Below are 26,162 nucleotides of genomic sequence, written 5' to 3' on the forward strand. Positions count from 1 at the left end.
AGGAGAGGCAAGACGGCAGGAGAGGTCCTGGCTTGATCTGTTTCAATTGTGGAAAGGTGGGTCATATTGCACCTAAGTGCCTTGCTCCGAGGAAGGAGACAGGAAAATAGAAAGCAGCAGTCCATATAGGATGTGCTGTGGTGATGAGTAAATCAACGAGAGAGCCCCAGGTAGACAGAGTATGAGAAGGGTCTGAGAAATGTATTTCAGAAGGAACTGTGTCTGTGAGAGAGGGAGACACACCAGTTCCAGTGTGGATCTGGAGAGACACGGGAGCTGAACTGTCATTGATTAGCAGTAGGGTACTAGATTTTGGTCGCAAGACTGGAATGGTAGCTTTGAGAGGCATAGGAAAAGGGACAGAAGCGGTGCCCTTGCATAGGATCATTATAAATTGTGAGCTGGTATCTGGACCAGTTGAAATAGGGGTGCGATCAGAATTCCCGAGAACTGACGTGGACGTCCTTCTTGGTAACGATTTAGCCGGTGGTAAGGTTTGGTCAGCAATGAAGCTGACGAGCCAGCCTGTAAGTGTTGAGGTCCTGCTCCTAGGTTCCAAGATCTATCCCGCATGCGCGACCACTTGCAGCATGTCGAGAAAGGCAGCTGAGAACGAGACCAGTTTAAATCAGGCCAGTATCGATTTGGCCGAGACGTTTTAACCGACCCTGTACTAAGAGGGTTTAGAGGGTGGTAAAACGGAGAATAGGAAAGTGAAAGAGAGTAAGGGAGAGGAGGTAGACCTGCCCTTAGCCAGGAGGAAATTTATAGAGGCACGAAGTAAAGATGAGAAACAGATAAGGCTGTTAAAAGGTCCAGGGTTGGACATGGATGATCTGTCTGGTTTGGCAGAACTGTTTGAAGAAGTTGAAAATTCTAAAAGTGTTCCCGATAATGAAATGAGGGTAGTCCTAGATGAAAAGGATGCCATTACCTTGAAGAAGTCTGCTGGGTTGGCAGATGAGGTTGTTTCAGCCTGCGGGGTTGAGTTCACTCCAGAAGGGAGTTGCCCAGAGAGTAGCTGGGAGGATCAGGGGAATTTAGAATTTGAAAAGGGTACGGGTATTGAAAGCCTGGAAGAGGCAGATGTCCCGTTTGTGTTCAAGATGTGGATGCACGTGGTACTGAACCTAGTAATGGAGCTCAGAAAAAGTCTGAGGTATTTGATTCAGTTGAAAAGGAATGCAATCGTTGTGGGTCAGATGGACTTAGTTCAGTTAAGAACGGGTTAACCTTGGTAATAGTGGGAAGTGAAAATTCCCAGTTGTTTGTGTTCGAAGGTGTGTTAAAAGTTAGTGAGGAGATGAGAGGTGGTGAGGTGAATATTATTATTGAAGGAAAAGGGAAAAGTGTAGTTCCTAGATTGAATGAAGAAAATTTAAAGTCTGGATTGATGTCAGAAGCAGCCACCAGGCTACAGAGACAATGGCTTGGTAACACAGTGCCTGCAAATCAATTACAGGTTGATTTGGAATGTAAAGCTGCCCCACATGCTATTGCTATTCAAGAGTGTGCTGTGAAAAGGCAGAATTTGAAATGCTGTTTGGACCAAGAGTTTAAACTGAAAATTAATACCATGAAGGGTCCTGAAGAGAAAACTAGCAACTTGCTTAAAATTAAAGAATTGTGTGGAAATTCGGAAAATGGTCTAAGTTTGGACCACATTGTTGATAAAATAACTCCTATGAAAGGAGCAGGTGAAAGCCTATTCCACACTGGTGCACGAGCTCACCACGTGGGAGTTAACTGGAAAGGGGGCGAGGGTTGACGGGATGCCATTTCAACTAACCGGATCAGGTTTTAAGGGATTTCGACAAAGCATGTGAATAATAAAGACAACCCCCATGGAAGATTGACTGTTAAGTTTGAAAGTAAAATAAAGATTAGTATTTGCTTGAACTTTTGTAGTATACATTTAAGCTAAGATCACAACTCTTTAGTTTTTGTTTGCTGAAGAAAAGGAATAAAAATAGGTAGTTATTAAATTGGAGTCTGATGCTACAAGACTTTATTAAGGTACAAGATGTTAAGATATTAAAGGAAGTGACAATGTAATCATTAACTGTTTAGATGCTGAATTGAATGTATAACTGTATTACTCTGTAGTGGAAAAAAAAACTCTTGTATTGTGTTAGATTCTGAACTCCTGTAAGACACTGTAGTAATTCATTTTTACCGATGGTAAAAAAGCTTTGAAGGAAGGGGGTGTTACGAATGTGCCACAACTCTGAGGGGCCGAAGGGTACAAAGTAGCCCACTCCTTTTTGAAAATTGCAAGATCGCTATTAATTCGGGTCTGGGACCCAGAAAATGAGAGAATCCTCAAGGTTTTGGAATGTGTCCTGGTCTCAGCGAGACAAAGCCCCGGATAATGGCCATTGTCTCTAGGAGACGGAATTGTGTATTGAGTACTGTACTATTCATTGAAGCCCTCAGGGGATGACCAGAGTGGACTGGTTGAGGGATTGCATCATTCCAACCTGATTGACATCTGAGACCCCGTGAGTAAGGGTAAAAGAGGATTTGGGGAACAACCCCTTCAGACACACCAGGAGAAATGTATGAGACCGGTGGGGGCTTGTGTGTGTGTCCATCCTTCCCCGGATGACAAGTCTTCCACGGAACGGCCTCACTAAAGGACAGATACGGATCAAGAGCGGATAAAGGAAAGCTGGCAAGTTTCTATTCTCAAAACCCCTCTCTCTCTCCAACAATTGAAAACCCAGCGGTCCCCAAAGGCTGTAGCCTGTATGAACTGAATGAACTGAGTGACTTTTATATTTCCATCGGACAATACATTATCCCCTAGACAATGATAGAGCTACTTCTTATTGATTATTATTATACCCACACTTTTAGATTTAGTATTGATGACGTATATTATATGTATGTTTGCATTGATATTATTTTTGTATATTTTTACTAATAAATACTGTTAAAAATAGTACCATCAGACTTCAACGGACCTCTCTATCTTTGCTGGTAAGTGACCCAGTTACGGGGTTCGTAACAATTGATACCCAAGAATTGGACAAATATGCTGAGAAAATTCACACAGTGGTGGATGCCCCAAGGCCAAAGGACATGTCACAGTTGTGGTTCTCTTAGGATTTGTCATTTACTGTAACACATTCCTGCCAAAGCTGGCTACTGTGCTCCACCCTTTGAACTCATTACTACAGATCAGGAAGAAATGGCAATGGACAAAGCAGTGTGAGGTGTCTTTCAAAAAGGCAAAGGAGATGGTGACGTCAGACACTGTACTCACACATCATGATCCACATCATCCAGTGAAGCTTGCACTGTGACAGCTCGCCTTATGGTATGCAGTGATGGCAGAGAATATACCAGAGCCTTTGCTTCACATTCCCTTACCACTGCAGAGAGAAATTATGCAGACCGACAGAGGGGCCTTGAGTCTCGTTTGGGGTGTGCATCGTTTCAACCAGACTTTACCCTCATTACTGATCTTCAACCACTGGTATCTATTGTCAATCCACAGAATAATCTTCCACTAACTGCAGCAGCATGAATGCAAAGACAGGCTCTGTTTCTTGGAGGACAGTTACAAGATTGAATTCAAGAGGACAACTATTCATGAAAATTCTAATGGATTTTCCTGTTTGCCCTTGGAAAAGAAAATATCTGGAAAATTTTAAAAGTGAGGAATTTATTTTAATGTATTCTCTCCAATGCAAATTGAAAGTCTTCCTATTACAGCAGAGATGATCCAGAAAAGACCCCATACTGTTTCAGGTCTCCGTGCTCCCAAAATAATTGGAATGTGTAGCAGAAACTCCAGTTACCCTATTTTTGCCACTGCCAGGATGAACTTGCCCTTGACAGGGGCTTTATGTTGTACCATTCAAGCTGAGGGCTAAGGTGTTGGAGCATCTTTCATGCCGGTTATCTAGGCATGGTCAAAATGAAAACATTGGCTCGAAACTTTATCGGGTGGCCTGGGGTAGATCAGCAGAACGAGCAGCTCGCCGTGCTCTGTTCAGGATGCCAACACTTCCAGAAGAAAGATGTCCAGAACTGTCAAAACCACTTCCTGTGTCCAAGAGTCAGCATGGAGGAAGCCCCAGAACCTGAGGTTGTTTCACAGCCGCAAGTATCCGCTGCCGAGCAGTGACTCCCCACCCCACCACCACCTTTGTCAGGAAAGATGTTATCCCACAAGGGTAAGAAATCCCCACAGGATTGAATCATTGGGCCTGAATGGGATAATTTAAAATTTACTATGCAATCAATGTCTATATAGTAGTTGTATAATGTAGCATAATGTATATAAGTTGAGATGTGTTTTATTTTGAGTTAGCGTTTCTAGCTTTGCAGGGAGGAGTGTTGTGCATTTAATTTTTCAGTAATATTGTGAATATATTTGATTAAGCATTCTTTGTTGTTTACATAATTCATTACTGGTTATATGTAGAGGTATGTGAATGGAACACATTGTTACTCTACCACGTCACGTGCGCACCTCACTAAAGTAAAGTTGAACTAAGGACATGTTGGCCTTAGCTCTGTGTTTTTCTTTTGATAGTTTTATGGTTTGGTGTTACAAAACAGAACAACAGTTGCTCCATTTCATTCCTGTTTTTTTTAACAGTTTTGTGTTGTTATATGTTCTGCGTTGATGTTATAAAGGACAGTAAGAGCCTTTGTGTTAGTAGTGAAACTGGTGTGATGGGATGGTTCATTGTAAGAAGACCATGTCACCATCAGATATTGGAGTAGAATTAGGCCATTTGGCTCCACCATTCCATCATGACTGATTTATTATCCCTCACAAACCCATTCTCCTGCCATCTCCCCATAACCTTTGATGTCTTTGTTAATCAAGAACCTTCACTTTAAATATATCCAATGACTTAGCCTCCATAGCCATCTGTGGCAATGCTACCATTCTCTGGCAGGATGAGACTGTCAACAGGAGCAGGAAGGAGGAATGAAAATCAAAAGCAGATTGAAAGGGATAGATCTGGCAGAGTTCCAGAGCTCAGGTTGAAGACGGGTGAATCATTCCGTTTTGAAACCTAAGCTTATGAATTACAAAGAGAAAAGCAAAGAGCATACAAGTGCAGGATAGAAAGCGTGGGGAGAAGATGGGATGAGATGGGGACTAATCTGATGCTCAGGTGAACTGGGAGTCAGGGAGCAAGATGAATCAGGAGAAGGAATATATCGCCCAGGAGTGAGTGCATGTTGTGAAGTTCTGTATTAACTGGAGGCTCTGAAGAGTTGACAGGGTTGCCCAGATGAACATTTGAGAAAATGATATTTTAGAACATTGATCATTGAAGAAGCCAATATTTTCTGGCCACCAATAATTGGCCTTGAGTGATGGTGAGCTGCTACTTTGTACTGCTCTGGTTGTGTGTGAGGATTGTCCCACATCGCTATTTTAGAGAGTTTCAAGGTTTGAGCCCAGTGATGATGAATGACTGATGATAATATTATTTAAGGATTGATCAGAAATTGAACTTTTAAATGCTAGCATTCCAGCGTAGGCCTCGTGTGTCAACTGGCTTCTGGATGATGGAGGCCCGATGTTTTGAGAGGGATTCTTGAAGATTTGGCAAGTTTTCTTTACAGATGGTGTGATTCTCTATCCTCAAGCTCTGGAACAGCACCAAAATCTGTTTTTCTTTTGAACCTGCTTTTTATTCTCCTTCCTCCTTCCTGCTCCTCTTTGGCAGTCATGTTGTGCTTTTCAGAACAAGCAATCCATCCACACCAATTCCACTGTGGAAGTGGGTGAATGTGTAGATAGTAGACTGGGAACCAACCAAGTGGACTGCTTTTCCCTGGAACTCTCTGGATGTTCCTAAATCTTGGCAAGGAAAAATGATGGAGATGTTGACGATTAATATTTCAGCCATGGGCTGCAACTCCCAAAGACACAAAGCTGGCTGTGTGGAGGGGGTGCAGAGGAGATTTGCAGGGATGTTGCCTGGATTGGGGAGCGTGCCTTGTGGGGATGGGTAGGGTGGGCTCGGCCTTTTTTTTTTCCTTGGAGCGGCGGAGGATGGGGGTGGCCTGGTGGAAGTGTGTGGGATGGTCGGAGGCTTTTTCCCAGGACTGGGGTGGCAGGCACAGGAGGGCACAGTTCTGGGGTGCTTGGAGGTGGGTGGAGGGGGATGTCAGGGATGAGTCTTTTGCGTGGGGAGTAGGTGGTTCATGGAGTGTGCTGCTGGTGGCAGTGGTGGGGGCAGATGCAATGGGGTCTTTTGGGAGACCTCTGGATGGGTGCATGGAGCTCGGGGAATGGAGGGCTATGGGTGGCCCTGGGAGGTTTCTGGGGTGGGGACGTGTTCAGCGGAGCTTTGTGGGCTGGGGGAGGCCTGTGTTGTGCTGTGTGTTTTCTGTGTTTCTATATTTCTCACTGTAACTTACAGAATGGTGGGTGTGAAATACATTTTCACACAGAGTGGTGGGTGTGTGGAATGCTCTGCCGGTGGCAATGGTGTAAGTGGATACAATAGGGTCTTTTATCAGATAGGTACATGGAGCTTAGAAAAATAGAGGGCTATGAACTAGGGAAATTCTAGACAGTTTCTAGAGTAGGCCTGGAATATAAAGAGCCTGTAATATATTGTAGATTTCTATTTTCAATGTCCTATAAAGTAGTGTGGCAGAGAAAGTTTTTTTTCCAGAAATAACCACTCTATAGAACGAACTTGCACATAACATTGTGTGGGTATATGCAAAATCCAGGCAAAGGAAAGAGAGGATATAGTTTCTCCTGTAATGAGTCTGATGCTAGAATTCTGACAGGATCACGTGGATGCTGACCAATATTTGCACGATTTAAAGATCTTTTCAAATTGTTTCCAATGTCAGCATGTTGTTCATTAAAATTCTCAGATTGTAGGAGCAAAGGCTTTTTGCAGAGTTGCTTTTAACAGGTGCAAAGGGAGAAATGTCATTATTAAGTAGTTTGTTATTTCCATGAAGAGCTGGGCTGTAAAATCGATGTCTTAATGGACACAATACTTCAGGAGCATTTGCTGATGCATTCACTAAAGATTACAAAAATATTTGTTTAAATAAACTCTACAAAAGCAAACTCTGCTTTTCATGCAATGGGGGGGCGGGGTGAGAGAGAGATATCATAGTGCTAATCAGTCTTGCATGGGGAGTCAACACCAGACTTGAAAGTTGCAGAACACTAACATTAAACATTATTGGGCTCAGAATCTAGTAACCCCAACCAGCATCTCAGTGAATTTTTCAAATACAGTTTGAGATGGTGGGGGGAGAAAGTAATTTCAGTTAAAGTGATCTTTATGATGTCAACGCTGTTAAAATCCAACTGGTTTACTCATCTGAATAAGGGACAGGAAATTTAGTGTCTTTGTGTCGTTCTAGCAGAGTTTGACCCTTAACTCTTTCTGCAGCAACCTTTTCTATATCCCTAACTCTTAACACCCTGAATGTAGTGTTCTATTTCTTGTGTGTGTTTATCTGGATTTATTTATCTTATTCACAGTGCAGCCTCTAGTAACGTGATCCATACGCTCATCTCCCTCTGTGTAGAATTCTCCCCTGATTTCCTGCTGTGCCGATTACTCACTATATTATACTTAGTTTGGGATTGCAGTTCCTGAATGTTTCGGTATGCAGGAGCATTTCCAAGCAGTCCAGCTGATCCCATGTGGTATTCATAGCTATGCTGCTTTGAGTTTAGATAAGAAAAGGACCTTCATGTCTGGACTTGCCATATTTAGTGTCTGAACTAAACTGCTAAATGTGGCTTCACCTGAGCAAGGATTTTCATTTCATGCTGGTGTATCAGACAATGAACTAATCTGAAATCTACAAAACCTCACCCTCTAATCGTTGCTGATACTGGAAATACTCAAGAGTTAATGTTTTGGATGTTTCTCTCTCCATTGGTTGGACATGACTTGCAGAGTATCCTTAGCATTTTCTGTTTTTACTTCAGGTTTTCAGCATCTTCAGTACTTTGCTTTTTGGCCAAGCCTGGGTGATGGAGAATGTTGTTTGACCAGGACAGGACCACCACTGAATGGTCTGAGCTGGACTGTGAGTTGATGTCCTCCATTGCTCACTTCTCGGCTGGCCCAGGAAGACTACTTTTGCCAGCTGCAGTGGCCATTCATTGACCATAAGACCATGGGACATGGGAGCATAGGTCATTCATTTGGCCCATCAAGTCTGCTTTACCAGTTCATCATGACTGATCCATGTTCCTTCTCAACTCCGTTCTCTTGCTTTCTCCCAGTAGCCTTTCACACTCTGACTAATCAAGAACCTATCAACCTCCGCCTTAAATCCACTCACTGACCTGGCCTCCACAGCCACTTGTCGCAACAAATTCCATAGATTCACCACCCTCTGGCTAAAGAAATTCCTCCTCATCTCCGTTCTAAATGGATGCCCCTCTATTCTAAGGCTGTGTTCTAGATTCCTCCACATCCACTCTTATCTATGCCCTTCAACATTTGATAGGTTTCAATGAGATCCCACTCCCCCCCCCCCCATTCTGCTAAATTTCAGTGAGCACAGGCCCAGCAATATCAAATGCTCCTCATACGCTAAGCCTTTCATTCCTGGAATGATTCTTGTGAAGCTCTTCTTAAGTCATTGTGGATACGTCAGACCCTCTTCAGGAAAGCTGAGGAAGAGGTCAGATGGTTCAGAAGGGCTGGGAACCTCTCAGCCAGTGTCACTCTCTCTTGGATGTGTTGTCATTGGAGAGAGTCCAGAGGAGGTTCATGAGGATGATTCCAGGAATGAAAGGCTTAGCATATGAGGAGCATTTGGCAGGTTTGGGCCTGTACTCACTGGAATTCAGAAGAATGTGGGGTGGGGGGGGGAGGGATCTCAATGAAAACTACCGAGTATTGCAAGGTTTAGATAGGGTGGATGTGGAGAGGATGTTTCCCATGGTGGGGGTATCCAAAACTAGAGGACACAGCCTCAAAATTGAGGGGTGGCCCTTTGGAATGGACATAAGGAGGAATTTTTTTAGCCACGGGGTAGTAAATCTGTGGACTGCTCTGTCACAGTCTGCGGTGGAGGTCAAGTCCGTGGGTATATTTGAATCAGAAGTTGACAGTTTCCTGATCGGTCAGGGTATCAAAGGATATGGCGAGAAGGCAGGTGTATGGGGTTCAGTGGGATCCAAGATCAGCCATAATGGAATGGCGGAGCAGACTCAATGGGCTGAATGGTTAATTCTGCTCCTATGTCTTATGGTCTTATAGTTACAATGGCAAGTTTGAAGGAACACAATTCTTCATTAAATACACACTTGAAAATGCCCCTTAAGTCTTTGAGGTTCCTTATGAAATTTTATTTGATAGTTAGTTCTCTGAACTGCTTTGAGTGTAAAGTTGCTATATAGATACAGAATGAATTCAATGGTTAGGGGTTAGTTATTTGCTGGTGTCTAATTTTGGGGATGTTGTGATACTGTTTGACGATTTGTTGCTCTGTATATACATTGTACAATCTCACAATGATATTCTACAGCTCTGCCACCCTTCCTTCAATGATCAAGTGTGTTGAGGAAAACAATGGAATCGATAAAAGGATCGCCAGGTTTGTCCTTCCCATTGGTGCTACTGTCAACATGGATGGAGCTGCCATATTTCAGAGCGTTGCTGCAGTATTCATTGCCCACTTGAATGATGTCACCTTAGATGCGGGACAGATCTTTACCATCATGTGAGTATCATTCTCAGCTTGCATTTCTGCTTGCCCGTGCCACTGCCCTTAACTCCATCTTTTGCTGAACGAGTGCACATTGGTTTTTTTTTTACTTCTGTATGAGTGCAGTTGCTAATGAAGTCCCACTTTATGATGCTATGGACATAATAGGATCTAAGAATTATTGAATGATGGAGAGCAGGAGACTGTTTAGCCCATTGTGCCTTTTACTAGCTCTTTGAAAATGTAGCACAATAAGCTCCAGCCATCTTGTACTTTCCTCATTGCCCTGGAAATTTACCCAGCTCTCTTTTCCAGCTCCCTATTGATTCATCTTCCATTGGCCTTAAAAGCAATGCATTCCTGATCATGTAAAACACAAAAAAAACTTTAGTAATTGCTACTTAGCTATGCTATGCTACACCTTAAATCTGTCAACTTGTTTAACTGACAGGTTCTCCATTCACACTTGTGGTGAATCTAATGGAACCTTTCTTAAACTTGACCATTATAATGAAGAGAGGGGAATGACTTAACTCATCATTCGAGGCTGATTTAAAATGAAGTTTTACTACAGTGGCTCTAAAGCACCATGAGATGTCTCAAAAAGGAATGTGAAATGTGTTGTTGAAATGCAGGTCTTTTTCAGTTGCGTGGATCCTTTGCATTCAAGATGTCTCCCCAAGCATTTTCCCCTCAACACGTTGATCCTCCACCTCTATGATGCTCTCTAAAGCTTATCTCTCTGATCATCCTTTGGCTACCCGACTGTCTGGGCCTGCAGTTAGGTTGAAAGATCCACTCTGAAGCTTCTTTCTTGTTAAAGGCTCTGGAGAATACTGGTGCCGCTTTTACTAATACTGAAACCGTAGTTCCTTTACACAACTGGGATGACATCGTAGGTTGAAACTTGCATTGATAAAAGAAATAAATGTTGCCTAATTTTTGTCGCAATTTGAGCATCTACTTTTGTTGAACGTCTGCTTTCATTGTTTCTAGTTTCCTCATACACGAGAGGAATCAGGTTTCTGTACAAATACAGGCAGTTTGTGCTATCACTTTGTGCACAGGAAATCCTTCACTGCCAGACCTTGCAGAATGTTGGGGCTGATCTTTTTTTAAAAAATAAACTTTAATTCTGAATGATTCTGTTGATGCCCAATCAACGTGTCCTATAGTTTGGAAAAAATTAGGTCAACTAATTTCAAGTCTGCTGCATCTATTGAATTGTGTTAGGCCACCATGCCAACATTCACTGTCTGACAAGTGTTGGCATGTTATTTCACCAGTAATTTCATATCTCCAAACATATAGATGAAAATAGACCAGCGCTGCCATCAGAAATGCTAGAAGAAGGACCAAAATGGACCTTCACAGGGCTGGAGTAAATTTCTGTAGAGTTTCTTGCACACTCAGCTCACAAAGGCCCTGAGCAGGCGATTGAAGTACTTTGTGTTGCAACTGTTGTGATAAGACCATAAGACAGCACCAGAATTGGGCCATCCGGCTAACTGAATCAGTTTCACCACTCAGTCATGACGTAGGGAACTTGGCAGTCAGCTCCCACATTCAGCAATGTGACAATGACCTGACTGACCCTTTTTTCTAACGACGTTGCATGACAGATAGTTGGTTTCAAAAAGACCAGAACTTTGCCAGAAACTTAGCTTCCTGCTGGGGTAAGTTTGAAATGGGAAATAAACAAAAACAAAATGTTGTTAATACAAGGCATCTGAAATATAAAGAGAGAGTGAGTTTTATCTGAATGTTCTTTGGTCAGAGTGTGGGAGAAGTTAGAGGTGGTTTTAACAAGTGCAAAGGGGAGGAAAGTCGGGGAAGATTGTTTTTAGGATGGGAGGCTGAAGAAATGAAATATTAACAGCTACATTGAACAAAAAGAATTTAGCTCCAATTTTAGAGTAAATACTCTAAATAATCAGCTGTGTCTTTTGATTGGTACCTGACTATTAATGTCAGTGGTTTCATTTACTTAAATGAAAGATTAGAGGCTTTCAATCACCCTATTTACAAAGAGACATTGGAGTCTGCAGTCAGTAGTAAACCTTGGCATGATGCGTTATATTCAACTGTCTGCTGTACAGCTATCAGTTCAGCTCTTGCATGTGCAGATTTCCGTTGTCCAACAATAAAGGTGCACCTGGCCTGATTGGATGCTCAATTCTAGAGTTCCCTCCCTTAACCCCTCCTCTTCAACCTTTCTCAAACTTCTTCAGCTGGAGAAGGTGGTTGAGGCAGACACTATCATCTGAGAAGCACTTGATTAGGTACATGGAGAGGCAGGGCTTAGAGGAATATGGGCCATATGTAGGAAATTGTGGCTAGCTGGATGGTCCCCCTAATGGTATTAACTTGTTGGGCCAAAGGGCCAACTGCTATGCTGTATTGGGCCTATGTGGTATTATTCTATGTCTTATCATTCTTTATTACGCTCCCTAAAAATCTCCCCTTTCAGCTAAACTTTTGGCCATTTGTGCTAATATCGCCTCATGCGGCAGTGTCCAGTGGAGGTTGTAATCATTCCTGTTAGCTGCCTTGGGATTCCTTTCAATTGCAAAGGCCCAAGCAAACATTAGAGTCTTTGTAAGTCGTCATGCTAAATTCCAGATTTCAGACAGAGAATGTCCCTACTTGGGAGGGAGCAAAGCCCTGTTGAATTAAAGTAGGAACTTGATGAAACCTCCTTAGAGAATGGTTGGAATACGGAGCAGGTGAGTTGAATGACATTGATGGATTTACAAAGAAACTGAATCAGGAAAGGTTGGTAGATGAGGCTGGTGAACAGCTAGTCTAGTAGGCCTGTTGGCCTGAATCGTTTAGTTCTCCACTGCCGGCTGATGGACTATAAGTAAGTGACGTTAATATTGCCTACAGAGTGACTGCCACAGCATCCAGTGTTGGAGCAGCAGGAATCCCAGCGGGAGGAGTACTCACAATAGCCATTATTCTGGAAGCCATTGGACTTCCCACCAATGATCTCTCCCTCATCCTGGCAGTTGACTGGATTGTGTAAGTATGCCTGATCTCAATGTATCTAAATTGTCTACCCTTTTATCTATATACGTATATTTGAATTGTATTAATTTCCCTCTTCAAGATTTTCATTTGTTATTCTGAAACCGTCAAATTTTGGATGAAGCATTAGACTGGGACTATTCACAGCATTTGGTTGAAATTAGACTAAGTAAAGCACATCAAACCCATTTGATAACAATGCTATTCTTTGCTCCACTTCAACAGCAATATAAAACTAATCTGGTTTTTCTTCACAGATAGGCCTAATTTTAATCCCATTGAGTAATTTCCCACTTGTGAAATGGGAAAGTTTTGCTGCCTAGGAAGTGATTACTCACAACAAGTAGCCAGCAGGAACTCCCCCTGCACCAGTTCAATTCACCCAGCCACACTCTGTCTGTCGGCCTGTGTTGGCTGTCAGGTCAGCAGAGACACTGTTTTTGAAACAAAGAAAAACAGATTCCCAATTGCTTTCTAACCCCTGTTGGTCTTCACCTTACTGATCACTGTAATCTCCACAGATCTTGGAATTCTCTGAGATTCTGCATCTCTGACCTTGTATGTTCAAGATTTGGATCCATACCATGAAGTGAAAGGATCAGCAGTGACCACATTGACTGACAGAGCAGACTCAGAGAGCAAAATGGTTTGTTCTTGTCCTCATTGGTTGAATGAATATAATAAGGTAATAGTACCGCAAATATTAAATATAAAAGATGAATAAACAATTGCAGAGGGCAATCTCAGTCGTTCAAAACTAATATTGTCTGATCAAAATGTGTTCCCTTCTCCACTCCGAAGAAGCTGGGAACATTGGTGGAGAAGCAACCCTCGCTTGATGGCTTCGGGGTAAGGAAGGAGATGATTTCATTGTGCTATAATCCAAATGCAGAGGCTTCTTTCAGAAATAGAATTCCTGGATTTTCAACTCAATGCCCTTCAAAGGAAGAGACTTGTGTTCATATATAACCCTTTATGGCTGCAGTGCATCAGAAAATCCCCACACAACCAGAAAGCTATGGGTAATGTTCCATTACAGGAACCAATTTGCCCATAGAAAGTTCCCAGCAAGAGCAATGTGGTAATAATCTGGTTGTCCAACAGTGCAGCATTGGTGGAATATGAGATGGTAGGAGAGCTAGAAGTGGAGAAGTCATGACTGGCAGGGCCGGACGGAGTAAGTGAAGTTGCGAATGACCTGACATTTGAGGGAATTGAATGCAAAATGGGAATTTTGAATCTGTACAAGCCACTGACAAACAGGTGGTGAGTGAACAGGATTGGGCACGCGGGGAACAGAGTTAAAAGATAGTCTTATTTACCAAAACAGGTGACCAACAGGAACTCAAGAAATGCAGCTATGATCTATGCAAAGTCATCAAGGCAGAGAAATGACAATACAGGGACAAGATCCGGACACATCTCTCCACCAACAGCACATGCAGCTTATGGCAAGGTCCGCACACCATCACTGACTTCGCAGACTTGGTGCTGCCAACGTCGCTGCCTCGCTCCCAGATGTGACAAATCTTTTTTACACTGTGTTCGATGTTGCCAACACTGATCACCCAAGGAGAGCCACTGATGTGACCTGCACCTTGGTCATCTCTGAGCTGAAGTACTCAGGTGTTTTCAACGAGTGGACAGTTGCAAGGCTGCGGGACCGAGCGGCATCCCAGGGCGGGTACTCAGGATGGACCCGGCACAACTAACTGGTGTGTTTGCAGACATTTTTAATCTCTCCCTTTCCCAGTGCAGAGTGTCCTCCTGCTTCAAAACATCCACCATTGTCTCCGTACCTAAAAAGAACCAAGTGAACGTGTCTGAATGACTGGCATCCTGTTGCACTCACCTCAATAATAAGCAAATGCTTTGAGAGTCTGGTGAAGGATTACATCTGCAGCTTGCTACCACCCAAACTGGACCCCCTACAATTCACCTACCGATAGAACCGATGTGCAGATGATGCAATAGCCACTGCTCTACACACTGTCCTTACACATCTGGAGAAGGATGCTTATGTGAGAATTCAACACCACAATTCCATCCAGGATCGACAAGAAGCTCAGAGACCTTGGCCTTCACCCTGGGCTTCATAGCTGGATCCTGGACTTCCTGTCAGATTGCCGGCAGGTGGTAAGAGTGGGCTCCCTCACCACTGACGCTCAACATAGGAGCCCATCAGGGTTGTGTCCTAAACCCCCTCCTTTATACCCATGACTGTGTCGCCACCCACAGTTCCAATCTGCTAATTAAATCTGCCAATCTGCTGATGATACTACATTGATTGCCCAAATCTCAAATAATAACGAGGCAGCCTACAGGGAAGAAGTCATCACCCAGACACAGTGGTGTCAAGAAAACAATCTCTCCCTCAATGTCGCAAAAATGAAGGAGCTGATTGTGGACTACGGGAGGAATGGAGACGGTCTAACCCCTATTGACATGAATGGATCTGGGGTTGAGAGAGTGAACAGCTTTAAGTTCCTCAGCATACACATCTCCGAGGATCTCACGTGGTCTGTACACACTAGCTATGTGGTGGGAAGAAAACATAACAGTGCCTCTTTCACTTCAGACAGTTAAAGAAGTTTGGTATGGGCCACCAAATCCTAAGAATTTTCTACAGGGGCACAATTGAGAGCATCCTGACTGGCTGCATCACTGCCTGGTGTGGGAACTGTACTTCCCTCAATCACAGGACTCTGCAGAGAGTGGTACGGACAGCCTAGCGCATCTGTAAATGTGAACTTCCCAATATTTAGGACATTTACAAAGACGTGTGTAAAAGGGGCCTGAAGGATTATTGGGGACCCAACTCGCCCCAACCCCAAACTGTTCCAGTTACTACCATCCAGTACCACAGCATAAAAGCCAGGACCAACAGGGTCCGGGACAGCTTCTTTCACCAGGCCATCAGATTCACACTGATTCAATTGTATTTCTATGTTATATCGACTGTCCTGTTGTACATACTATTTCTTAAAAATGACTATAAATTTCACATTGCACATTTAGACAGAGATGTAATGTAAAGATTTTTACTCCTCCTCGTCGTCATGGCTATCCCTCGAGGTCGAGGATGATGGTCTTCATTCAGCTGATCTATTTATGGGCTCTCAAGTGGTTTATGAGTCCAATCTTGGCTTTGAAAGTTCTTCCGCATTCAGCACAGGTAGTTCCAGAAGGCAGATCGGGTTTTGGTTGTTGCTGCCTCTCTTTCCATTTTCTTCTCTTATCTAATTCTGCACATCTGTTGGCTTTGAAAGTTGCTGATCCTTCTCGGATGATGGTTTCCCTGAGTTTCCTGTCCTTGGCATTGGTTTCCCAGTTGTTGATGTTGATGTTACATTTCTTCATGTTGGCTTTTAAGACGTCTTTGAATCTCTTCTGTTGTCCGCCTCTTTTACGTTTGCCGCCTTTAAGCTGGGAGTAGAAGATTTGTTTCGGCAGATGTTCGTCTTTCATCCAAACGACATGACTGCTCCATCTTATTTGGTTTTTGATGACGTAGGCTTCAATGCTTGTTGTTTTTGCTTCATTTAGCACACTGACATTGGTTTTTCTATCTTCGCAGCTGATATTTAAGATGTTTCAAAGACAGTGTTGATGGAACTTTTCAAGTGCCTTCAGATGTCGTCGGTATGTTGTCCAGGTTTCTGATGCATACAGGAGCGTTGAGATCACCACTGCTTTGTACACTAACATTTTGGTGTCTGTTTGGTTGTCACAATCATGAAAGACTCTTGTTCAAAGATGTCCAAAAGCTGTTCTGCACATTTAAGATGATGTTGAATCGCATCATTAAGGTTGACATTGAAGGAGAGATGACTTCCAAGATACGGAAACTGGTCCACGTTTTCCAGGATTGTTCGCCAAGTTGAATAGTTGGTTCAATCTGATTTGTCTCAGTTGGTGACAATCAGTAGGTGATCTGAATCTTCTTGGAATTGATGGTACGTCTAAGTTTTGTGTATGCACGGTTGAAGGCAGTCAGAATCCATTGTAGGTGGTTTTCTGAGAGAGCTGCAACAATCTGCGTATTGGAACTCGATGAGGGAACTCGTGGATGTCTTGTTTTTGGACTTGAGACAGGCAAGATTGAAAAGTCTGCCATCTGTTCTGTAGACAATTTTGATTCCTGGGGGTAAGTTATCCTTGATGAAGTGGATGATTGTCACAATGAAGATGGTGAACAAAGTTGGGGCAATCACACACCCCTGTTTTACTCCTGATCTGACTTGAAAAGGCTCACAGTTACTGTTGCTGACCATGACTGTGGCAAGCATACCATCGTGGAGGAGTCTCAGGATTCGAATTTACTTTTCAGGGCATCCATAGGTGGATAGGACATCCCATAGGAGTTTCCTCAATACCGAGTCAAAGGATTTGGTGAGGTCAATGAATGACATGTACAAAGATTGCATTGTGAAGATCATGTTGATTGCTCCACATGATGGTCTAAAACCAGCTTGTGTCTCCGGAAGGATCTTCTCGGTTGAAGACTTGAGCCAGTCGTTCATGATGCGAGTGAGGATCTTTCCTGCTGTTGTCTGATTCAGAAGATCTTCAAGGTGCTCCCTCCATCTAGAATTGATGTCAGCATTGGTCTTCAGGATAGTTGAACCATCTTTTCTTTTGAGAGAGGCTTGACCGTGAGTGGATGGGCCAAAAATAGCTTTAGTCACGTTGAAAAAGCCTCGAGTGTCATTGGCATCTGCTAGTTGTTGGATTTCCTGAGCTTCCTCCACCATTGGTTTTTCAGGTTTCAGGTGCTCTTCTGGACTGCAGCCTTGCATTCCTGATAGCGTTTCCTTTCGGTAGCCGATTGTCAGTCATTTTGTAAGGTGATGAAAGCTTTCCTCTTTTCATCGATGAGTCATTGGAGTAGTTTGTCGTTATCCTCATGTTTATGAAGGATGTAATAAAGTCAATTTAATTCATTCAGTTCATCACTGCTCTCTTATGGTGCTGTAGGATCATTTATGGCTGCCTGAATGCCGATTGGGCCCTTGTTTAAACATCTCGTTTGAAAGATGGCACTTCTGATAATGTGAGATCCCCTGGAAATGTCAAGCTAGATTTTTATTTGCACTTATCTCTCCGAGCAGAGACAGTGAACAATGTCAACTTTTTATTGCCATGATCTTCAAAGGAATTCCAAATCAGACAGCATGTTAGGTTTTATTGCGCTTCAGCATTTTATCGATCAATGCATCAGGAGATGACGATAATCTGTTCTAAGTAATGACACCGTGGGTTGAACTGCTCAAGATGGCGATGGGATAGCAGCAGCAGCGGCGGCGGGCGGAAGAGGTGGAGGTGGGAGAAACACAGCAGGACCGTGAGAACACGTCTCTTCCAAAGAAGGGTTGGACAAGATCTTAACGACGAAAATGTGTTTCCTGTTATTTTTTCCTGGGAGCCCGCCTTTGCCTGCGATGTCTGTTCACAGCCCTTCCCCACCCTGCCCACTTCGAGCTCAGGCCCTGCTGTTCCATCCCCGGTGTCCCCACCACAGCCGCCGGCCGCCGCAACACCTGGCCCAGAGCACGGTGCGGCGAAGCGCCCCAGGTCCAGCTGACCCCGCTGGTAAGGGTCCCTTGTGACTGGAGGGGAAGGCAGAAGAGCTTACAACCTTGGAAGACAGTGGTTGCTTTGCAAGCAGATGATCTACCAAGAAGAGAGGTGGTCAATCTTTCAAGTCACCCAGCAGAAACCACTGCTGTAACCTGCCAAGTACATGATTTCCCAATACGTCAGTCTCAATAAAGGATCAAAACAAGGATGTTAACGTCAAGTGTCGGGACTGAGTGGCGTGGAGGGAAATCGTCTGCCAACTGGAAATTCCAGATGCGACCTAATGATGATGAATTAATGAGCATGGGCAGAATGTGTTACTTCATTACAAATCTTGGAGAGATTAAGAGGAGTCAATTAAACAAGATTCCTGGAGTTATTTAGTGTTTGCCCTAAAATACTGAGAGAGCAATTGGATGCAATATATGAATTAATAACTGCAATTAAGAGGGATTCAGTCAGTGTAAGGAGCCCTCAATGGATTTAAGACCTAATCTGGTGCCTATTCTTACAGCAATGATAAAGAAGATGTGGGATGTGATACAACATACATATTTGGGAATAACTGGAAGAATATATTTAATGTTTGATCTATAATTAGTTGGGGTTGATATTTATAGCCATTTTTCACCTGCGTCCACTGTGCTGGACCTTAATAAAACTTGTGTGTTGGTGTTCCAGTAGTGGTGTTAGATATTAGGTAATGCCCAATCTCATTTCTCTCTTGGTTGGCAGTGCTCATTAATTTGAACATGCCCGTCGTGTTAGCAAGCAATATTTGACAGCAACCCCCCCCCCCCCCCCCTCCAACAAAATTAGCTTTCAGGTCTGGTCACTGGAAATGGTTAAAAGAGGGAAGTTTTAAAGGTGGAAAGAAACTTAAACCTTGAATTCCAAACAGCTGAAAACACGGGCACCATGGAAAATGAGAATGTGAAGGAAGCCGGAAACGAGGAATCTATGTCTTGCAGAACTGAAGGAGTTAACAGGGATAGAGAATGGAAAAACCATGAGGGTTTTGAAAACAAGAAACAAAAAATATTCCATATTTATTTCCATATTTCCTTAAATCTTAGAAAAAGGCCACTTGGCCCATTGAGTCTGTGTCCGCTTCTATTCTACCACTAATTTCCACTTTAACTTATTTTCCCCATATTCCCATAAACTCTTCTTTAGAAACATGGAAAACCTACAGCACAATACAGGCCCTTTGGCCCACAAAGTTGCTCCAAACATGTCCCTACCTTAGAAATTACTAGGGTTACCCGAAGACCTCTATTTTTCTAAGCTCCATGTAGCCATCCAAAAGTCTCTTAAAAGACCCTATCGTATCTGCCTCCACCACCGTCACCGGCAGCTCATTCCACGCACTCACCATTCTCTGAGTAAAAAACTTACCCCTGACATCCCCTCTGTACCTACTCCCCAGCACCTTAAACCTGTGTCCTCTTGTAGCAACCATTTCAGCCCTGGGAAAAAGCCTCTGACTATCCACACGATCAATGCCTCTCATCATCTTATACACCTCTATCAGGTCACTTCTCATTCTCCATCGCTCCAAGGAAAAAAGGCTGAGTTCATTCAACCTGTTTTCATAAGGCATGCTCCCCAATCGAGACAAAAAATTCTTTGATCCTACCCAACACACTAGAGGCAATTTACAGATGCTATTGAACCAACCCACACTTCTTTGGGAAGTAGAATGCAACCAGATCAAGCCCACGTGGCCACAGGGAGCATGTGCAATCTACACATTGCACTAGGATCAGGAGCTGTGAGATTGCTGGCCGTCTAACTGCACCACAGTGCTGACCTGCTGTGAAAATTGTGTAGTGTGAGCAGTGAGTGATGAGTGAACAGGTTCAGGACTTTGGCAACAGAACTTTGCTTAGCCTCGTTTACCTAATCTAGAATGAGGGAGATTGGGCTCCAACACTGAACTGTTCCCACAACCTATGGTCTCACTTTCAATGACTCTGCATCTCATGTTCAAAATATTTATTGCTACTCCTTATTAATATTCTTTCTTTTTTTTTGTATTTGAACAGTTTGTTGTCTATTACACTTGGATTGTTTCTCCATCCTATTGGGCTCAGTCAGTCCCACCGAAGAGTTTTGGCCCAAAACATTGACTGTACTTTTTTCCATAGATGCTGCCTGGCCTGCTGAGTTCCTCCAGCATTTTGTGTGTCTTTCATTAACTCTATTGTGTTTCTTGCATTTACTGTGATTGCCACAAGGAAGTGAATCTCAGGTTGTGTATGGTGACATAATAAATTTATTTTCAACAGAAGAAAGTTAGCATGTGGAATGGCAAACGATTAAGAAAGCAAACAAATTGCTGCTTTTTATAAGGAGGATAGAGTCTTTAAGGAGGGAAGACTTGACTACTACGATAGAAGACTTTGGTGAAACCACACCTGGACAACTACTTAAGGAAGAATAGCCTAGATGTTTGAGCAATATTTACACCACAAAGTCTATTTTGTGGTCATTTTGGCTCACTCTAGAAATTTGACTGAGCTCTTTCTGGCACCTTTTGGTACATTGCTAAGGAAACTGAACTACCGTGTCAGTCATTCACATGACAAGATCTTTATGGATCTGTGCAGAACAGGAGCCCCATTCATGTTCCCAAGAAAGCTTTATAATTTTACTGTTTCTGATGTCCTGTAATCTGAGTAGGAAATTCAGACTGTGTTTGGAGTTTGACTCAGAATGGGATGCCTTCAGTAAAAAGTGAGCTGAAACTTCCTCTCAGGGCTCACCCAGGGAATAGTTGCCTGACTACATGGTCAAAACCTGCTGTTACTTACACAACTGCAGGGAGGGGGGAGGAAAATGGCGAAATATTTGACTCTATTTTGAATTAATTTGATTTTCTAATAGGGATCGGAGCTGCACAGTGGTTAACGTAGAAGGAGATGCTCTGGGAGCAGGAATCCTGCACTACACCAGCCTGAAGGAACTGGACACAGGGAAATCAGATCTAACAGATGTGAAGGTGGAAGCTGTGGCTAACCCCAGTTCAGAGAATGAAACATCCCCACTTGTCTCTTACACTGAAAAGCCACTTGCTCCCTCTGGTCATGTGGATCAGGATTCAAAAGAATCCATGCTGTGAGTGTGGAAAATATCTCATGTAAACCCTGTGGCCTATGATTGCATCTCATTTTATAGTGATAATATGGAAAAAGTAGTTGGTGCTCTCTGTGTATCCCTGATTAAGTTATGTGCAAGTTTGCCCAACAGCTACCAATGTCAGTATCATCTCATTATCAACCATCATATAAGCTATTTCATTACATTCCAAATAAAAGTTAAATGTCAATCATGTCAAAACCGATCTCAATGACCATTTCCCTGACCAACACGCCAGTAGCACGATGGAACAAATGATGAGCAGGGTTAAAGGACTGTCAATCAAGTTTAAATGTGTAAGATCTTTAGGCTTAACACTTGTTAGTGACAATCGACTTTTAAAGTTTGTTATTTTTTAAAACATTAATGCTTATGGCATTGTGGGCCTTTCTCCCAGATGGGGAGCTTATTGTTTTCACATGCCTGAAGTAATAGGTTACTATTTGTATAGTATTATGCATAAATGTGCCAGCTGTTAATGCCTAAAGCATTTTCTCATTTGAAGAAAATATTTCAAATGTGCATGGTGCTGTTAATAAATCCTGTGCCTTAAAGTGTACTGTCTCTTTTTTGGCTTCTCTTCAAACTTGTCCTGACTTGACTGCCTTAAGCTTAATTATGCACCGAGAAGAGAAATGAAAGTGAGAAATCCCACAACCCAAAAAGAACTCAATCAAATGAAAATGATCAACAAAAGCAAAGAGTCCTTGCTTGTCCTGGTCATGATTTAAATGCAGCAGTGTTGGGCTGCCGGTGCACGCTTTTGGTATCCCTTAGTAACATGTTGAATAGAATCGCTCTCCCCAACTGGGTCTGCCTTTGTATCTTCTGAGGCTAGAGAACCACAAGACAGATGCGACAGCCTTTTTGTGAGGGTATGTTTCAACAATCAAATGCTGGAAGTCTTGCATGTAAAGAAGGTAAGAAGGCAAAAGCCTCAGATTTTTCTGTGGCTTTTTTTTTAAAAAAATCACTTTGGCCTGAATTAATGAACATCACACTTTCAGATATATTTTGTAGCCATAATTAATATGGTTTCTTTTTGTCAAACTCTCATGTAAAATGAAAGGCTGGGAAAGCAAAGCTAAGATTATTGGACAGTGAATCAGCCAAGGAGGTTACAAAATGGGAGCTGGAGTTTTGAAGGAGCAAATTGATCTGTTTTTCAGTAATTTAGGGTCACCTTGGAGACTCATCCACACTTATTAATTGCTTACTTCTGCTTAGATTTTGAGCACTGAAATATGCTTTTTTTTCTTCCTCCTGGGCTTTCAAACTATCCCAAAACCAATCCAATCCTTAAGTATGTCCATTATGTTGGTAGTAAGTTCTTCTCCCACCAGCTGTAGCTTGACTGTAACGCAAAGGACAGGCCCCTATTTTTTTTCAAAGCTGCAGTGCAGGAGCAAGAATTGACGTGCATTTAGAACAGATTTTTCTTAGCATGAGTCCTCTTTCCAGCTAACTAAATTTGAATTTTATTTTACTGAGGCCATTAAGGAGGAGAATTTTTGTTTTGTTTTATTGAGGAGTCCTTGCAATGTAGGATCTGATATCAATACTTCTTTGCAAACATTTTGAACATGATGAGAGCAAATCATAATGAGACAAATTAAATTCCTTCGGGTTCAGTTATATATCTAAGCAAGTGTATAATTTGGAAATCTTTACTTGAGATGACCTCAGTTCCAGTTGTCAGTACCTTCTAATTTTAGTTCTTTTTCAACTGTATTTCAGTTTAGCAAATGTGTTCTTTGATTTTAAAGAAGTGATGCTTTAGCTGGACTAGTGGAAAGCTGCTCTCCAAGTTGAAATCCCTGTAGCCTAGCTCCTGCTCCTCTGGCCTTGGACAGCTCTATGAATTCCTTTTTCACTCTACCACACATCTCTGGCTTCCTGCTGAGATGGCTGTGCCTTCAGAATTCCCTCACTAAAGCCCTTGGTCTCAGAGAAGAGGAAGGCTGTGAGGTTCAGGGAGTAGATTTCAGAGTTGAGGAGAAAGACAGCTGAAGATGACGGCCACCAATGAACCAGTAATGGAAATTGGGGATAGGCAGCAGGCTGGAAAAGGGCATAATGGTACCTTGTAAGACAGGAGGAAGTCATTGAGATGTGGGTGCTCCTTAAAACCTGCTGTTTTAACTCATCATAATATCGATGATAGATTATGTTTCAGAATATTCCTGTGAGCAGCCTTAGAATGGTAGAAGTGCAAACACTTATTATTTCAGTTGTGTTACTAAAACTCCTGTGGCTTCACTTATTGTTTGGCAATACACTGGAAGTGCCCAACTTGGCTCCTGCACACATACCCAGTGTCTCACCACACACATTTCCACTGATGTGTGTGGATGTGAGGCATGGTCCTCTGATGGGAAGTCCCTGAGTGGCTGAATAAAGTCGGGGTGGGAGGGGGTGGAATCCAGAAGCTGCTGCACTTCTATAAATTCTTGCTTAGCAACTGTATTGTGCTGGAGGAGAAAGCTTACCTGATAAAACAATCACTTTTTAAAAAAGAATGTTTACCTAATAACTAAGCCAATTTATTTAATTCTTTGTTATCGGTAACATAAATATAGGTAGCAGTATTGTTCAACCAAGAGAAAAAAATGATGGTTTACGTTAATTTTCTTGGTTGCTGAGATAAGTCTGCTATCTTAAATTATGTTTAAATTGTGTAATTTAAGCTTTTGTGATTAAGTACATCTCCAATCGTTTGTAGCCTAACAATATGGTTTCTAATGTGGTTACTGATTTGTGAATTTAAAGCACTAGATTATTTTTCTTTGCAGTTAAAGGTGTAATTTTGCAGTTTTGTGTTTGCAAAGTGAATAAATGTGAAGATGTCAAACCGTGTGTGTGTGTTTTTCCAACAAATTTCCTGCAGTTGTCCTCCAAATGTCTGCACCTTTCTGTGTAATTTAGAATAACAAATGAAGGAGGACAGAGGCTAAATATACGGCAATACATTTTTTTGTTGATTTCACCAGACAAGATTAAAATGACCTTGGATTACAATCTAGGTATACGTAACTGGTACTTAATTAAACCTTTATCTCCTAGGGATTTAAAGGATACCATATATATAGACGCTAGTCTTTTCCCTTTTTTATTAAGGTAATGTGAAATTAACTATATTGTTGCCAAGAATGTGGGAATTTGGTTAGGTGGAGAATGAGATGGTTCTCCCTAGAACACAGAAGGCAAAGAGGTTTTATAGAGGCATTCAAGAATTTTAATAGTGGGTGAGGAGAAAGTGTTTCTGTGACAGATCTTAGGCTGATTGTCTGTTTATCTACAAACAGATGTTAAAGCAAGACTTAATGCCATGTTTTTGAGGAGGATGAACTAGTAACTAATTAATGCAACACTCATATGATTGAAGTGCCTTTGCTTTGATTGCCAGAGCTGATGTTCAATGGCTCATCCAGCATGTAACTGTGGCTGTCCCCGGTCAAATAATTCCGTAGACAATGTATTAATTGTTAATATTTATATAACAAGCAAGTTAGTTTTCAGAGGGATGAATAATTAAAGCAAAAATCAGATTAGGAGTTGGTGAATCTGAAATCCTGTTTAGTGCCTCCTATTGGTATTGTTTGTTATTGTCAGACACACTGCGATACAGTGAATGTTTATATATCCTCTGATGGATACAATGAAAAAGTAAATTGGATTATTATATTTCTGATCAAGGCTCATGACCTTGATAGAATCACAGCACTGAAACAGTTGCTTTGGCCCAACTTATCCACGCTGGCCAAATTATCTATCTGAGCTAGTTCCATTTTATCTGCATTTGGCTGATAGGTCTTTAAACCTTTCCTATTGATGTACCTGGTCTATATGTCTTTTAAACATTGTAATATTCATCACGCCACCACTTCCTCTGGCACCTGGTTCCATGCATCGAACACCTACTGTGTGGAAAAAGTTGACTCCTCAAGTTCCTTTTGAATCTTTCTCTTCTCACCTTTAAGCTGTGCCATCTGGTTTTGGATTTCCCTCCCTAGGGAAAAAGCTACGTATGTTCACCGTCTATCTGCCCATCATGATTTGAAACTCCTTCCATAAGGTTATTCCTTAGCATTATGTGTCCTGGGGGAGAACATCCCTGTCTATCCAGTCTCTTCGTGTAGTTCAAGTCCTCAATCCTGATAACCTCCTCATGGATCTTTCTGCACTTTACAGCTGAATGGTTTCTTTCCTACAAATAGAACTGCACACTGTACTCCATGTGGTTTCACCACCAAGTCCAAACACTTGAGTATTTCTCATTATAACTATATAAGGTTTATCTTCCTTCTCAACTCTCCCCACCAATTCCTTTAAATCCATGTACTTCCCCTTCATGATGCAGAAAATGTCATGCAAATTCTCACCAACCTCTGAAAAGGGGGTTCTCCTAAATTCCTTTCTTGGGATTGAACTTACTTGGAATGCAGCAAAGCCCCAGCTGTAAGTCCCATCCCCTGTACAAACTTGCTGACTGAGCTCGTCCATCAACTGCCCCGGTGTGCTTCACCACTGGACTCTGTGTGGTTGGACACCAGGACTTGTGCTGAGAGTCTGCTGGCAGTCTGACCATTTATAATGGAGGTGCTATGGCTGTAAGGAAGAATGAGGTAAATTATAATTATTTGTGTGTGCTGTAATGTTTTAATTGAGGTTTAACTGAAGTTATAAATTTTTATTTATAATTTTATATATTTAATCTGAATGTCAGG

The 26,162-nt window shown here is 42.3% G+C and overlaps 1 protein-coding gene across 2 annotated transcripts in view; it reads left to right on the forward strand.

Moving 5' to 3' along the window:
* The window catches only part of slc1a4 (solute carrier family 1 member 4), a 210,337-nt gene extending 186,136 nt beyond the window's left edge, over positions 1-24,201 (forward strand). For both annotated transcript variants that reach the window (XM_059986147.1, XM_059986146.1), the window contains 3 exons: positions 9,505-9,699; positions 12,574-12,708; positions 21,184-24,201. In XM_059986147.1, coding sequence (XP_059842130.1) covers positions 9,505-9,699; positions 12,574-12,708; positions 21,184-21,418 — 565 coding nt within the window. In that variant the 3' untranslated portion in view covers positions 21,419-24,201. The remainder of the gene's footprint in view (positions 1-9,504; positions 9,700-12,573; positions 12,709-21,183) is intronic.
* The last annotated feature ends 1,961 nt before the right edge of the window (positions 24,202-26,162 follow it).

The sequence above is a fragment of the Hypanus sabinus genome, chromosome 12, assembly GCF_030144855.1.
Source record: "Hypanus sabinus isolate sHypSab1 chromosome 12, sHypSab1.hap1, whole genome shotgun sequence".
In the NCBI taxonomy this organism is placed as follows: domain Eukaryota; kingdom Metazoa; phylum Chordata; class Chondrichthyes; order Myliobatiformes; family Dasyatidae; genus Hypanus; species Hypanus sabinus.